Below are 15638 nucleotides of genomic sequence, written 5' to 3'. Positions count from 1 at the left end.
AGTATGGCCACCGCTCATCAATCAGTACAACTTCTTCGGGGCGACACAACAACCCGGCGAGTCCTACACGGACTTCGCGATCAGACTACGCGATTTGTCGCTCACCTGCAATTTGCCTAATCTCGAGGACTCTTTATGGCACCGTTTTTATTTGGGTATGTTGCCTGGACCGGAGAGGGCGATGTTATGCTCCGTGAAGCTGTGTCAACCCATGACGCTGGCTAAGGCGGTAGCTTTTGTCGAGGGAATGCAGTACACTCGTGGAGTGTCAAAGCAGTGGGTGCCGCCGCCGATGTCGCTGTTGACGTCCATGGAGGAGGCGGAGGAGAGGTCCCAGTCTAGCCCTAGGTCGCCGAGTAAGACCTACAAACCAGGACAGCGCTATAAAGCAACCACATTTAGGATGCCGTACCACAAAGGATATGGACGCTCTGAGAATGGTTTCCGCGTAGATTTTTTCGGGAACACCAAGGCATGGTACGGCCGTGATAATGAGAATAATTAAAGAAAAATAACAATTCTTTAAATTTCACAGAAATCCATTTACTTTTCGATGACGTGTATTTAAATCTTAAACTCTAAATCTACATCACACTTGGAACTAATTTAATTTACTAATCACAAAACACGATACATACATTAAAAATTGCTAACTTTAAATACATAAAAATAACAAAAGCTATTAATTACGTACAAACATATTTTAATTCAATTCATACTGGATTTTTTTCGTGGCAAAAAAAGTTCCCCCAACAAAGCTTTGGTAAATTAAATATTATAATTGTGTTAAACATTTTAACGGAGCAAAAAAATCTCACTGACCTATTATTTGTCATTACATTATTAGATCCACCATTTTATAACAAATAATATTATCCAGTGACTATGTGTAATACTAGTTGATGTTTAAATCATAAAATATATTCACATCAGTACATTTTACCTCAACATCCACAGGTTCTGTTTGTCTGGGGTACCATGATTTCACTGATTAATAGATTAGTTTGATTCTGACTTCGCAATAATACTATTTCTAATGACTTTTTTTCGATTTGTCCGGAACAACTCTATGCAAAATTTTGTAAATCAGGATGTTACAGTAGCTTAGTATGTGTGCTCAATTTTCCTGTTTCATAAACATAGTGCATCAAAACAAATTTGCAGTGTAATATTGTTACAGTTTGTTAACTGTTGTCGTCAAAGTGTGAGAGCAAATGAATAAAAATTTACCATTGCTGAAATCTCGATGATGCCTAAAAGCTAAAAGCTATATAGTCACAGGCGCTTTCAGGTGGAACTGTATAAATATTTTGTGCCTCCCACGACACGACGCCTTATGCAAAATACCGGTATAATAGCTTTGTGGTAGCCACTTTAACAAGCTCGGTCTCTAGTGAGATCACTAACACCTATTTTTTTTCTTTAACTATTGTGTCTGGTGGGTTTTCATCAGTTTCCGCTGCGGCTGCCTTGTGGAGCTCATAAAGCTGCACCAGCTGATCATCTGTCATATGTTCTAGCATCTGCGGGTCCAAGTACTGACCAACTCTCTTTGTCTTTGCTTGCTGTAGAGGTTTCATTTGTTTTGCAAGGTTTATTGCATAATCCTGGAAGTAGAAATAATGGTATAAAACATAGTGCATCATGATCTTGTCTATATATAATTGGTTTCTAAACCCAGCCACGCCCACATAGGCAATGTTCCATTAGGCATGTCAGATGACAATTACACTGGTAGGTTAAAATGTATACTCTTATATAGTAGTTTGTACCTGACTGCCACTTTCAGCACTACCCGCACCTTGCATAAGTGTGTAGTTTATACATTATTGTGATTTGACAGATCATAGCATGTTTAATTATTTCAGCCATGACAAAGGGCTAACTAAGTTCACATATTTAGCAATTTTATAATGTGAATTATGCAATTTGTAACTGTGATTTATTTTTTACACTATTTCCTAACTAATATTAAGCTGTGATGTTATGTTAAGATTAAATATCTAACTAAATTAATATCATTTAAGTTATTTCTTACATTTGTAAATATCATTAGTTCATCAATTCACAAATTCTTATTAGATATTTCATTTATAACCAATTGGCAAAAATAATAACATCCAATTGTTTTTAGAACATTTGATGAAAACAATGTGATACAAATAATGCTAACAATTTATTGTAACAAATTATGAATGAGCAACATTTTCTTAGTCTTTCAATGCTATGATCTTACCTCAATAGTATAATCCATATGGTATACAATAACTCTAGGTATATAAGAAAATAAAATGTCCTTACAGTCCACTCGTGGAGGAATATGTTAGCCTCCTGGGCATTACATTTCTTATGCCGTTTGAACTCTTCTCTAGCATAGTTATCACCGAGCACTCGTAGCTCTGCCGGCAGACCTCTGTGCAGGCGAAATATTAACTTGTACAGTCTGCGGACTCGTGATATGTGCTCTGAGGATAACATCTTCCTAGAATAATATACTTAAAGTTCATTTTATATATCTAAAAAGGCCACTTTTAGGCGATAAGGAAATGAATTATTACCATTTGATAAAGTCAATTTAAAATTTTATGATATGCTTTTTGAACTGATTAGGCGAATACTGTATGACCTTTAAGTGAGCCTTTTTAAGTGTGTAGGACATGGCCTAAACTGAGGCTTTATGTAATGTTTCATGTAATACTATGTTCATATTTAATCACATATCTAATGTATTTAATAATTAATTGTCAATTTTGACTAAGTATACTCTGCAATAAATAATCACTTTCATTTTAAGAGAATCTGGGTTTTCATTTCCAGATAATAATAGTGTTTGTATCATGTCAATTTTGTCTCTAAAAAACTGATTACATTTTCTTTTAAATGTATGTGATGTCCGACGATTATTCAACGAAAATACTGAGTTTCTAATACACATTGTAGTCCAGTACTGACGCTTGAGTAGCATGAATTGAAATTCATTATAAAATATTATCTACGTCGGAATAACAAAAAGTGAAATGTATGTTATTCCGCAAGTGTGTTCAAAGCGATCTCTTGATTATTATAAAGCCGAGTGTACTAACCACTAGAAAAGTATGTGTGTCTATTTATGAAAAAAATCTATTATGAAACCAAAACATAACCTATTAAACAAATTAAATATGATATAAAATATAATGTCACCTGTATTGGAGGTACTTATAGTTATAAATATTTAAATATATCAGTATTGTAAAAATACATAATTTATTTCAAATATGTGTACTAAAAATAAAATGTTTCGATTTCAATACTTCTAAAGACTTTCTAAATTCTTGACATTCATAGTTATAATTTCTTTCAAATCCAACTTGACTTGAGAAATGATAACAGCAAAGGGCATTAGCAAAAAAGAAGTCTAAGTGTTACCAATTTACCAAAATAAGTAGGTATGACAGTTTTTCTTTATTTTTATTCAATTAAAATATTTAGATGGTTCAAATACATGCAAACGCTTGCGATTTACGAGCATAGAAAATCACAGAATCTGCCCGGTTCCTTTAACATTTTTGGGATTAATAGGTACGCTCCAGTTCAAAACATTTTGCAGTAATTATGTTAATTTTCTAAACTTGAGTAAGGAACATAGACAACTAAATCGCGTGGCGTATCATACGCTATGTATAACTCGCTCGAGATAGGTCATAAACTACACAACGATCGCATCGACCGTCGTACCGTGGAAAGCGACGTATGGGTATGTATACACTGGGCTTTTTTGTGGGGGCACGCTGAGAGTTACCGTGCCCCCAAAGCAGTGCCGGATTTATATTTTTTATGAGTATTATAGGCCACTTTACTTCCGCTGCCTCATGTAAGTAGGTTTATGTATGGAAGGTGAACTGTATTTTTATGAAAGTTTCATACAAATCCGTTCAGTAGATTTTTGCTTCATGTGTGTTGTTTTTTGTTTCATACAAACGTTCATCCATCGTCACAAACTTTCGCATTTATATTAGTAGGATTATCAAGTATAATTAATTATAAAAGTAAGCGAGTTTATCTCCACTTTTCTTCGGGTAGCTATGGAAAAGCTAGTAAGCTAGTTTCACTGGGCCTGTTTGTCATCACCGATTAAGATCGCAACACGTAGGTAAGTACTTACTTATTTTTACAAAATATTGATCTCTCTCTATATTTTCTATTCTTACCCTCCCAGCTCGAGCTGGCTTTTTTACTTTAGTACTACAATATTATGCTTTGCTGTTTAATTTACTTCTAGCACTAAGTTACTGTTGCGTTATATACTTACGTAAGTACTTACTTAATTCCTTATTAAATATACTTAATTATTATTTTCATGTATATTGACCTGTCATAACCCATATGTAAAGAATAGAATGAACAATTTACCCTCACAAAATCCCCACTGCAATGGGAACTTCTCACCACCATCAAAAGGTGCTCTTCAGTGGAGTAACCAGGAACTATGTGTACTTAAAAATATACTTACTATAGTATATGTAAAAAAAAGATTAGTTTTATATTAAAGTATTTATCCAAGTCCGAGGCGTCCCGGTGCACTTCACCGCGTAGCTGTGTTGTAACTATGCCCCTGGTGTTTGAACAGAATCTAACAGCTCCTCAAGTCTGCATCTGTATCCTACTCACCTGAATAAATCCTGCAATGTTCTCACAATTACACATTTCCTTCATTTGCGTAACATAATTGTGAATATTAGATAAAAATGGTCACTTTAGCGTTACGTAACTTTAGGTGTGGGGGCGAACGATACAGAAAAACGTTACGGCGGGTTACCTGGCGGGCGGCGAACGTCAAGAATCTTCAAATTTGCGTGACGTAATACTTGAACGGCTCCTAATATGAACGCCGCCCCTCCATATCTAGCTTAGGCCCGGCTTTTACTGATCGCAACATGAAAGATCTGCCTGGCAACTGGCATTCAGCAATACTTTATAAAATATTAAGTCTTTTGCTATACTTACAGTTAGAATCTCAATAATAATTATGACTTGTGCCTTGTCAAAGTTTAAAGGGCTGGCTAAAATTCTTTCGAAGACTCCTTTTTCTATATAATAATCCTTAGATAATACCTATTATTTTGCGAATGTTTCTCTCTTTCGTTTAGAAACAAAACCCCGTAAACCTAAGTACTTAGGGTAAATAAAACAATATTTATCCATTGCTGTAATATAATTCAATTACTGCAATTACAACAGGCTTTTTCAAAATTTATATTTATTAAAATAAATTACTTCAATATTAATTAAACAAATTTATTTACTTTGAAATTATAAAAGCAAACAGTGTTTCAGTCTCTTCCATTATTTAAATCAACAATTCGTGTCTTAATACAGTAGGTATCTATCTAGGTAAACGAGTTATTCAATTCATATAGTAATAAATATCGCAAAAATACCACGAAACTATGGTTATTTTTGTGGTATAGTCTTCTTGGTGTGTTACTTTGACTCGCTGGGCAGTTTTGGCCTTGGACAACCACCTAGGGCCTCGCGCTTATAAAAGCACTCCGATGGATGTTACCAAACTCAGCGTGGCCTCCGCTGCAGAACAAGAGACCCGTGGACCCTTACTTTTGTTCCCTCCCGCCTGGAGCATTGCATTTATTATCTCTTGTCGCTGGAAGTAGCCCTGTGGTTGTCAGACAGTGGAAATGCAGCCCGGGATCATTTAACTTTCTTGGTAACTCAACGTTCTAGTCTTCATCTTCAATGTCAGCAGCTGTACAATAAATATTGCTGTTATCATATAAATACATAACAAACTGAATCCTAAAGAGAAACCAAGTGGACAGTTTATATGATAAAATTTTTGCACTAGCCAAAATTAATATCTTGTTATTAAATTAAGAACGAATGATTTTTTTCAAAGCAACAATTTTAATTATGCTATATCCAAACGATAACATTTAATTGAGGACGAGTACAACAAATTTAAGGTTTTTAGATAAGGTAAGTACATGCTTACGGCACGTACATTAAACAGCGAAATTTTGGTGGTAGATGACAATGTCATGTAGCTCAGGAACATCGGGAATGCAACTCGACTGGCCCCTAACGCCGCTCATGCCCGCCACCTGTAACAAAGGCGTCGCAGGATCCACAGTCAAGGATATCCACCATATAACGGTTTCAAACTTCGATGCCTTTAATTACACTGGTTGTTGATTCGCGCCGCCGTAATCTTTTCACTTGGAGATCAGCCGTAGAACTTCTGCATCTATGACTGTCCCAGGCGTCAGCTCAGTACCAGGTTCTGCTCGCCGGCGAGCCTCCCTGCACAGGAAAATACATAAGTGGAGCTGCGCAATGGAATTCGGACGAGACACTTACGACGGTGATGCAGTGGCGAGCAAAATATGGTCGATGTGTCCCTGCACCTCGTCAACCTGTACAGAGCGTAATATTTCTTCGTTACGCCGCCTCAGTCAGATGCGGTCCATGATAATATAATCAGGACATTCTTTATCGTGAAACTTTTGCCAGGATCCGTTAAAGATGTCCTCATTCATATTACGATTCCGTTCAATACAATATTTTGTTGACATCGCCCAAAGAAACTACATTGAAACAAGTAAGAAGTCATGAATGGAACAGACTCCATACTCGAGTCAATTTAGCTTCAATAAGCATTATTTCTTCCAGTCGTAAGCCTATATTATTATACAAATTGAAAAATATTAGTAATAATTATATTAGACGAGTTACGATTTTGTTTTCTTCTCATCATCCGTGCATTTCTTGAACTATACAGCATCAAAGAAGCAGAATTGATCCAAGCAGGGAGTCTTGTGAGAGTAAACAGACTACCTACTCAAGTCAATTAGGCCTCAATGACACATTCTTGTCCTCCGAGCTTCCAGTGCAAACACCACAAATTGTGTTGCAAAATTTAATTTCAAATGCATGAAGCTGCCCGAGCGCTTGGGAACAAGGTTAAGTTCAGATGTAGCGCACGTCGGCACACGAAAACGCGTGTCAATGTTCGCTACCTCCGAACATCGCCTCATGCGCATCTTATTAATACTAAGGGCATAACGTAAAAAGAAACGTAACTGAAATATAAATACCATTTTGGTATTTGTATTTCAACTCCATATTTTCATTACATTTGAATACTGTCCCATAAAATTATACCCACTTGCCTGTAAGTATAATTTTATTTTGCCAACAACAGGTTAATAAATAGCACATCTATGGGAATATGTATTTATAATCTGTTGACAAACTTATTACAACACACAAGTAAATTCCTAAAATTAAGCAACATTATTTCATGATATTACAATGAAACATAAACACATAATATAATTTGTAAAATAGACAATATTCATCTCTTCTGTAACAAATCAGTCTTCATTTTCGTTTTCTGTGATGTTTTTTTTCTGTACAGCACCAAAGAAATCGGATTGACTCAAGAAGAGAGTCAAGCCAATTAGACTCTCCTCTAAGTCAATTGGACATCAATGTGCTCCAACGTCCTTCTCTCTTTAAGTCTTCTTTCAATTTTTTTCCATAAGCGTACACTGTTTATAAAAGGTAACAATTACAAAATAGCACAGTAAATAAATAAAATGAATGTAAATAGTCTTCAAAATAATTTTCCGGCTTCAAAAACAATTCAGTTAACAAAAGATGTTACAGAAAAGTCAATTAGGACAATAGTTTAAAATCACCCCTAATAAGTAGATCTAAATTGAAATATCAATGAGTTTTTACATAATTTTGTTCTTATTATGCCAATATTTATTTATCTTGCTTAATTCTACAATATTATTTTTTTAATAAAACAAACATAGTAGTAAGTTCCACAACAAAAGTTTAATTATAATTAATTAATTGCTGGCTTCTTATAAGATTCTATGTTATATTTTTTGCACACTTGAATGATGCAATGTATTGCATGATTTGATGCCTTCTTCAGTTAAAATTTCCAACAATACCGGAATATAGGTAAAGGGTAACCATGCATTATTGTCTTTCTTAATATTTCCAAACAAAAAAATTTAAATCTCATATTTCCAACACAACTAAATATTATCACCGGGTTTTACATTATTGAGGCAATATAGGTATATTCCTCCATTTTAACTAATAAAGTAGCTGTATCATCAATATTTGTATTAAAACCAGCTTTAAAGAAAGGCATAATATGGAATTTAAACAAAGATAATTAAAGAATATATAATTATATTCCATATATTATTTTAAGACCAAGACGATATTTTTTTTATAAAATAAATGTCTTTTCCGTAATACTTATACTTGAATTTTGTGTGGGTTGCCAATCAACCACGCAAGTACTAAATTTAGTTCTCGATACGTATTTTACGCAACAACGTCGTTTTAAAATAATAAGTCTAATAATTCCAAGTATCAATAGAAATATTAAATGAAAATCTTCTAATAAAGTACTAGATAAAGCAAAAGCTGTACAAAAAGCTTTGATTTTATGTTCCCGGCATAGAGCCATTGGCTGGCAAATACCACCGGGACGAACGCACAAGGCAGAAACACAACTCTATGCGTGTATAGCGCAAACTGCTATTTCGACTATTAAATACGTATAATCAGTTAATATCTTACCTATGCGAATGGAGATCAACTCAGAAAACTGTATTCTACACTTTTCCATTAAATAAATGTAAACTTTATGTCATAATTGTAAATGAAAACCAAATTTTCCACTTAAATTTTCTTCAGCGCAACATTGCGTTCGCGAATTTACACGACTGTCAAAGCCGAACACAGTTGGGGTTGCCAGGTCAAGAAATTCTCCCGGCAAAAAGTGATAAAATTTAATTCGGGAAAAAATAATAACATACATAGCACTAAAATCAAAAATAATCCCGCGCCAAATGTACCTTAGCTTTAATTTTTTTTAAAACTGACCTAACTTCAATTTAGACCATACCAAATTTTTGTTATAACAATTTATGCAAGGATGAATATTTCTGGACATCAGTGTCAGTTACCTATTTATCTCAATCTGTGCGGAGTTTCTTTTCACCTAAATTTCTTTCAAATTATATTCGTTCTACACCATACGTAAACAAAATGATAAAAAATATTTATTGAAATGAAAAAGGTATGTATTATGAAGTAATATACTCCATAGATAAGTGAATTTTGAGATATTTTCATAATGTCATAAAATTAAATATATAAAGCAAAAATATTTGAAACGGAACTGGCAACACAGAACGAGGGAGTAGGGACACTCCCACCAATGGCAGGCGTAAGCAGGAGGTGCATAAAATCAATACGGCGCGACGCGACGAGACGCCCAGACACGATAGATACCTACCTGCCTATTTGCCTACGGTAACATGGCGGTTATATTCTCTTTGTCTGTCTACCTAGCGTAGTTGATTATTGATTCTTATACCCCCTAATGGCATTAAAGATGATGTTATAATTTAAAATAATATTAGGTTTAGATAAGTATTTGCTTTTCAGGACTATTGTAAGTGGGTTAGCAAAAGAATCCCAATTAAAATCGCATGTATAGTAAGTAATGCTTTGCGGGCATTTCTAACAAACGCAGTTTCTTCTCGTGATTGAAATTAGTCTCAAATATAATACAAATCAACTATGAAACTAATCCATTAGTTTATAGCTAAGCATGAATATTTTATTTATACCTCCGACTCTATTAATTGCTTACGCAAAATAAAGCCCATTTTTGTGATTTTGAATCCAATTATTAGTTTTGTCGTAATACGCCAAGGAATATTTGAGCAAATACGAATAGAAGAAAATTTCGAAGACTCTTGCGTTTAGTTACTAATTCAGTTTTTTTTAATATTTAATGTAGACACGACCTATTAAGATTTTGATACATGTATATATAGTCAGAGGGTTCTATTGCGTCTAGGGGGTACCTCCGTGGTCTTGCAATTACGGGCGTTTTTATCAAAGTACAGTTTTGATAGCCTTTCAAATAACTAGGGGATTTTTTACTCTTGGACATATGGGCAACAAAGCTGTGCTTCGACTAGAAAGTCCGTAACTGCAAAAAGACGGATATGCCTCCCTCGAAGAATAAGGCCCCCTGACTAATTAAGTTATTCAGTTAGTATTAGGGGTTTAAAAAAAAAGAAATATATTTTCAATAAATCATTTATTATCTTGTAATTGTAATTCAACATCATGTACAAGGCAGTTCCAGTAGTACAAGTATACAATATAAAAGTATGTTACAATACAACATGCAATAAATATTGTAAAACACAATGTTTTCTGTGTTAAAATATGACTATTACCATAACATTTTCTGACGCCATCTAATCTTTTAAATATTACAAAACATAATTCATAAAATAAATACCTACTTATTCGTAAAAAAAAAGATCGCTTTGCAACTAAAATCATTCGCCAATGCCAAAAAACTGATATGCAATCATTTAACAAAGAAAACATCTCGCTTAGGAATGGCAATGGAAAAAGCAATGCAAGGTTTTCTCAATAACGCTTCATTATACCCTCTAAGTCATGGGCTCTCGAAAAAATAATGGATGACAAGCACGTTTTTTATGAGACATTTTCTAAACCTGGTATTTGTGAATACCCAAAGAACTCTGAAAATCTGAAAATATCTAGACAAAACTTCATTTTAACGTACCTTAGACCTGGCAAATGTTTTATATGACTTAGCTCTTCAAACCCTTTATATATAATAGAAATAACTGCAAAAATTTTACATAATATATAAACATCCTATTTGTGGCAATTTATGTGAACCTGATACATTTTTCTTCTTCATTAAATCTGCTGTTTTTCTATTTAGCTATTGTAGCAAATTATCTGCTACTTTATCTAGCTAATGCGTAGTAGCTTACTAGAAACATAATATTTTGTTTAATTGTGTAATTATTTTTAAGACGCAAATATATCTTGAACATCAATAACAAAAAATATCACCCAGTATCTTCTAAACCATACACTAATATTAAAATATATCATCATTGTTACAACATAAAAAAATAATAATTATGTAAATATTAAGAGACTAATCTAACAATATTAATGAACAGCTGCAATATCTTGTTGACTTCTTCTGGATCTAGAAATTGCGCTGGTATAGTCATCATGTAGGTAAATCGACGCAATTAGGGAGTCGCTTAGGCAAAAGGACTCCCTACAATTGGTCAATTCAACCACAAGTACTATAAGTTCTTGTTCCAATATCATAACTGCCACTGGTAGATGAAGAGCTGGAAAATCCACAACCTTGAAGCCATAAATCATAATGGATAATATTATTGGAGTTTATCACCATTCTTCTTCTTTTGCTATGTACTTGATAAATAAATATTGCAGATATAATTAGATACAAATAATAGTTTTTTTTTGAGATCATCAAGAACAATAATACAAATAATGGAAAATATATGATCTAAATCTAAATTACTTTGTCACCCTCATTATCATATCACAATATGCACTCCAACACAAGTATATTAAGTTATATTTATTTAATATCAACAAGATAACATACAAATCATTTCCTATTATTTTCCTCCATGCTACTTAAACTTGAGTCATGCTACAGCGTAGTGAAATCGACGCAATTAGGGAGTCACTAATGGCAAAAGGACTCCCTACAATTGGTCAATTCAACCACAATGAGCTGTTACTATTCTTCAGTCGTCTACTTCTTTTGCAGGAATGTAATCATCTAACCAGAAGATATTTTATGTTAGCAGGTTAGCTTTCTTCTTATTTTAAGGTGATCCAGATGCTCAGTTTTATTTACATAATTCTGGAATATGAAAAAGTATTACTAAAACGATTTATGACTGCATACTATAGCATACACGGGGCACAAATAATGATACATGCAGGCGAAGATGAAATTATAGCAAAAATGAATAAATAAAATTAAAACAGTGAAATTATGAATGAAAAATGCTTACCATGAATTTGGATGTGAACTGTTTGATGTTTATGCAATGTAATCCAACAAAATCACAAAGCACCAAATGACACCGCAAAATGATAATCACATGTTGAATTGTATTTTTGATGTTATTTATGAGTAAAGCAGCATATCTAGCATGAGTGACACCCGGGGAGTATTTTAAGAAATGTTACTCCATAAAAATGTTGGGATTATTTCAACACAGGAAAAGCTGGTTTTTGTACAGCAGAGCAGAATTATTTTATTATATTTACTAATTATTTTGTAGAATTAGTCAATGTTTTCAATAGTACAATGTACAAATATCTGATTTTACACCAAAGGTGAGAGCCAGTCGAGGCTCGGCCTCCACCCCCGTACCCACTAAATAGTGTTGACCCTGACCATGCCTGGCTATGCCAATTAATTTCTTTAGGTCTATTTTAAGGAGCTTTGTTATATGTGGCTATTATTTCACACCATATTATGTCTACTTTGATTGAAGCCTTTCCCCTTATACTATTAAAATATTTTTTACCTAAAATCCTAGCCTCTTCTGACACATGAACAGACAACACATTATTAAATTCCTTTGTATTATTCTCCCACTCCACAGTTAGAGCAGGTTGGTGGACCTGTCACACACACAAGTTGTTTAAACATAACTGTCTGAGTGTGCCCAAAGCCGAGTTTCATGACTGCCAATAACTCCTGTCTGCTTAACAACAAAATCCTAGATATTGGCTCAGGTTAGAAAAGCAAAAGCAAAAAGCCCAAAGCCTTTTTCTTGAGAATGGTTACCAAAAAATTCCTTCCGCAGTTGCCTACAGTGATACTTCATTTGAACTAACAAAAAAGTATGAGGTGCATGGCTTAGTTATACAGTGTGTATGCCCTTTAATAAAATGGATAAAATTTCAACTATCATTAATTAAATCTAAAGGGCATTTAGTAAATCTTTAAATTGGGCATAGGCTTCATGGTCTTTTAGACAGGCATTGTAATAATTGATATTTATGTGATTGATATATTTCCGATATTATTGCAAAATACCTTTCATACAAGACTTCATCAAGTGGGATGAGGCATATGTGATTTAAGAGATTTTATTTAATATTAGACTTTACATGACCAAGCATTTATGTATACTCACATTTTCTGCTTACTGGATTACCGCCAGTCTTCTTCACCTCCCCACGTAGACTGCATAAAACTGGGAAATAATGACTTAAATAAGAAAGAGTATGATAAAAAAACACGATGTAATGTTAAGTTTTTTTGCAAGTCATCATGAAACAACTGCAAATGCACTGTGCAACTAAATCACGATATAAGGGAGGAGTACCTTGCTACTCGCTACATCACGCATGAACCGAAATGTACATCGTCGCAACAGAACCAATTATCACTAACACATATTTAATAGAGGAATTTAATTGTAAATGGTTTGCTACGACTTTCCAATAACGAGATGGGACTACATGAAAACTACCCTTCCGATTGCGAGGCGACGCACGCATTCGCCATGGGTACATAGGTGTCTATAGGTAATGTCCTGCGAAAATCGAAATGCGCAGTAAAAGGACCAATTTGGATGCGCGAAACATAAATTCAATATTTTGCGGTGGGACACACCCATACAATTTAATGTTACGACGAATTTCAATATCTGAATTCTTCAATAATTTCTGAAAATCTTATATGAATTTATAAAAATTTTAACAATATTCAGTTAATAATTTGGTATTCCATTGGTTTCCTCACGCGTTTCATCTTAATGAATTGAATTTCTTCGTATGAATAAAAAGTATTTATAATTTCTATGCTATTGTATTACTAAAACAAACAAGAATTTATTTTAAATATGCGATATACCTTGATGGGCGAAAGAAAAAAAATCCGAATACTACACGAAATGGGATTCGTTTAGTAACATATGAAAAACTCACCTAATGTATTACAATATCTTCATTTTGCAGTCTACAAATATTCACTTTTGGATTTTCAATAATTTTCTTCAGTGCAACGCCGCGCCGTGCAGTTTTCACGGCCATTTTCCGTTGAAGACAGTGTTGCCATTTGCTATTATGATTTTAACCAAATTTGACAAGAAATATCCCCATAAATTTTAAAAATCCCTAATTTTAGGGAACATTATAAAACAAATGGCTTATCGTGTATAAATAACATAAAACAATGCATAAAACAGATATCTCAGTACAACTAGATCCCTTACTATACAATCTTCGTGAATGTCCATTACAAATTGTTAAGTATCCTTAGCATGGATAATAGGAGTATAAAGTTTAATAATAGGTAAGTAAGTCGTAACAATTTAATTACAATGATGAAAAATAGTAGATAGATCCTTCTAACCATCAAACCATACTACACACACTTAACGACGGTCGCATGGACTATTACATGAGCCTATTCCTCCTGTTTCATTTAGATTATTGATAAATTACTTGGCGAATAATTCGTGCTCGAATGACACCAATGTAATTATATAAACCTCAGGTATAAACTCAGAGAAATGACAAGCAGGTATAAATCTATACTTACTCTTCACTTTTATATTAGGTCCTTACACATTTAGACGAGAGTCGATAATTTTTGAGTAAAAAAAAAATATCAACAGTATGGAACCCATTCGAAAAGGTCTTCCTTTTCGAATATTTTCTTAAATATAACAAAAATAGTTTACGGGCCATCTGAGGTCGGGCATGTGGGAGGGTGGGGAGAGTTTTTAAGGGTAAAAATGGTTTATCGCAATTTCCGACAAAACTATAAGTCCTATGAAAAAAGTTAAATAGCAAAGTTGTAGGCAATAAAAAAATCTTTTGTATTTAATTTTTTTTCACATAACCCCACAATTTCTGTAAAAAATTCCAACAACCAAGTTTTTGGTTTTTTTTATTTTTATTTCCGTATTGTTTTTAATGGTGTAAAAAAATATACATTACTGTGCAAAATTTTCTCAAAAAATTCAAATACTTAACCGATAACAACTTTTTTTCAAGACTATAAAATTTTGAGCTATTTATTAAAATTTACACTTTAATTACTCGAAAAACTTAAGATTTTACATTGATAAGCTAAAAAAAATCATTTGTAACCGTTATTGATAAAAATAATAAAAAAAAAAAAACAAAAAATGTTTTATATAAATTATTTATTTTCCATCAATATTGACAAAGATTTCGACATTCGAGTCATAAATGAATATGTAGAATTAAATACAGTTAGTGGACTACAGGGTACGTCCTTCTAATCACTACAATATTAAGTTGCACAAAACGCATTGCAATGTTTCCAAGCAAACAGAATAACATAAGTGACACAATACTGCAGAAAAAAATCTACGGGACCATAATAAGTCCACAAGTAAAAAAAATATATTAATAAATTCACTAGAAAATATCTTAGACAACCCGCTTTGGCAATATTTTTTGTTTTGATTATCGACAATAGTTACGAGATGTGAGTTGTACAAATAAACTATAAATAAAATATATACTTAGGAAAATTTTTACAAATTTTCTCTTTGCTTGACTAAAGTTTGCACCAACAAGAATTTATTCCTCGTCGTTTTTTTTTAATCCTTAACTAAAAGTTTCTAATAAAACAATTGACTTAAATTATATTCAACATATAGTATATATAAAAAATATTATAAGTGTAATACATACTACAAAGTAATTGCACAAAGATT

General features: G+C 33.2%; 1 protein-coding gene and 1 long non-coding RNA gene across 2 annotated transcripts; both read right to left on the bottom strand.

Moving 5' to 3' along the window:
* Window positions 1–527: 527 nt before the first annotated feature.
* On the bottom strand, window positions 528–3389 carry LOC115439937 (succinate dehydrogenase assembly factor 3, mitochondrial). Its single transcript, XM_030164019.2, has 3 exons — window positions 3184–3389; window positions 2302–2482; window positions 528–1607 (listed from the first exon to the last, which is right to left on the bottom strand). The coding sequence occupies exons 2-3, from the start codon at window positions 2476–2478 to the stop codon at window positions 1410–1412; spliced, it is 375 nt and encodes a 124-aa protein (XP_030019879.2). The 5' UTR covers window positions 2479–2482; window positions 3184–3389; the 3' UTR covers window positions 528–1409.
* A 1821-nt stretch (window positions 3390–5210) lies between these two features.
* LOC119190880 lies at window positions 5211–13987 on the bottom strand. Its single transcript, XR_005113259.1, has 5 exons — window positions 13873–13987; window positions 13077–13136; window positions 6178–6297; window positions 5999–6098; window positions 5211–5743 (listed from the first exon to the last, which is right to left on the bottom strand). It is a non-coding gene; the product is annotated as an uncharacterized LOC119190880 (long non-coding RNA).
* Between the last annotated feature and the right edge of the window lie 1651 nt (window positions 13988–15638).

The sequence above is a fragment of the Manduca sexta genome, chromosome 27 (assembly GCF_014839805.1).
Source record: "Manduca sexta isolate Smith_Timp_Sample1 chromosome 27, JHU_Msex_v1.0, whole genome shotgun sequence".
Taxonomy (NCBI): Eukaryota; Metazoa; Arthropoda; class Insecta; order Lepidoptera; family Sphingidae; genus Manduca; species Manduca sexta.
This window is presented reverse-complemented; position numbering and strand designations above follow the sequence as displayed.

What these genes read in the sequence shown, in the direction of transcription:
- LOC115439937 (XM_030164019.2), bottom strand. Translation starts at nt 2,478, where the DNA reads ATGTTATCCTCAGAGCACATATCACGAGTCCGCAGACTGTACAAGTTA. An exon ending in TATTCCTCCACGAGTGGACT is followed by an intron (nt 1,608 to 2,301) that starts GTAAGGACATTT and finishes TTCTACTTCCAG; the next exon opens with GATTATGCAATAAACCTTGC.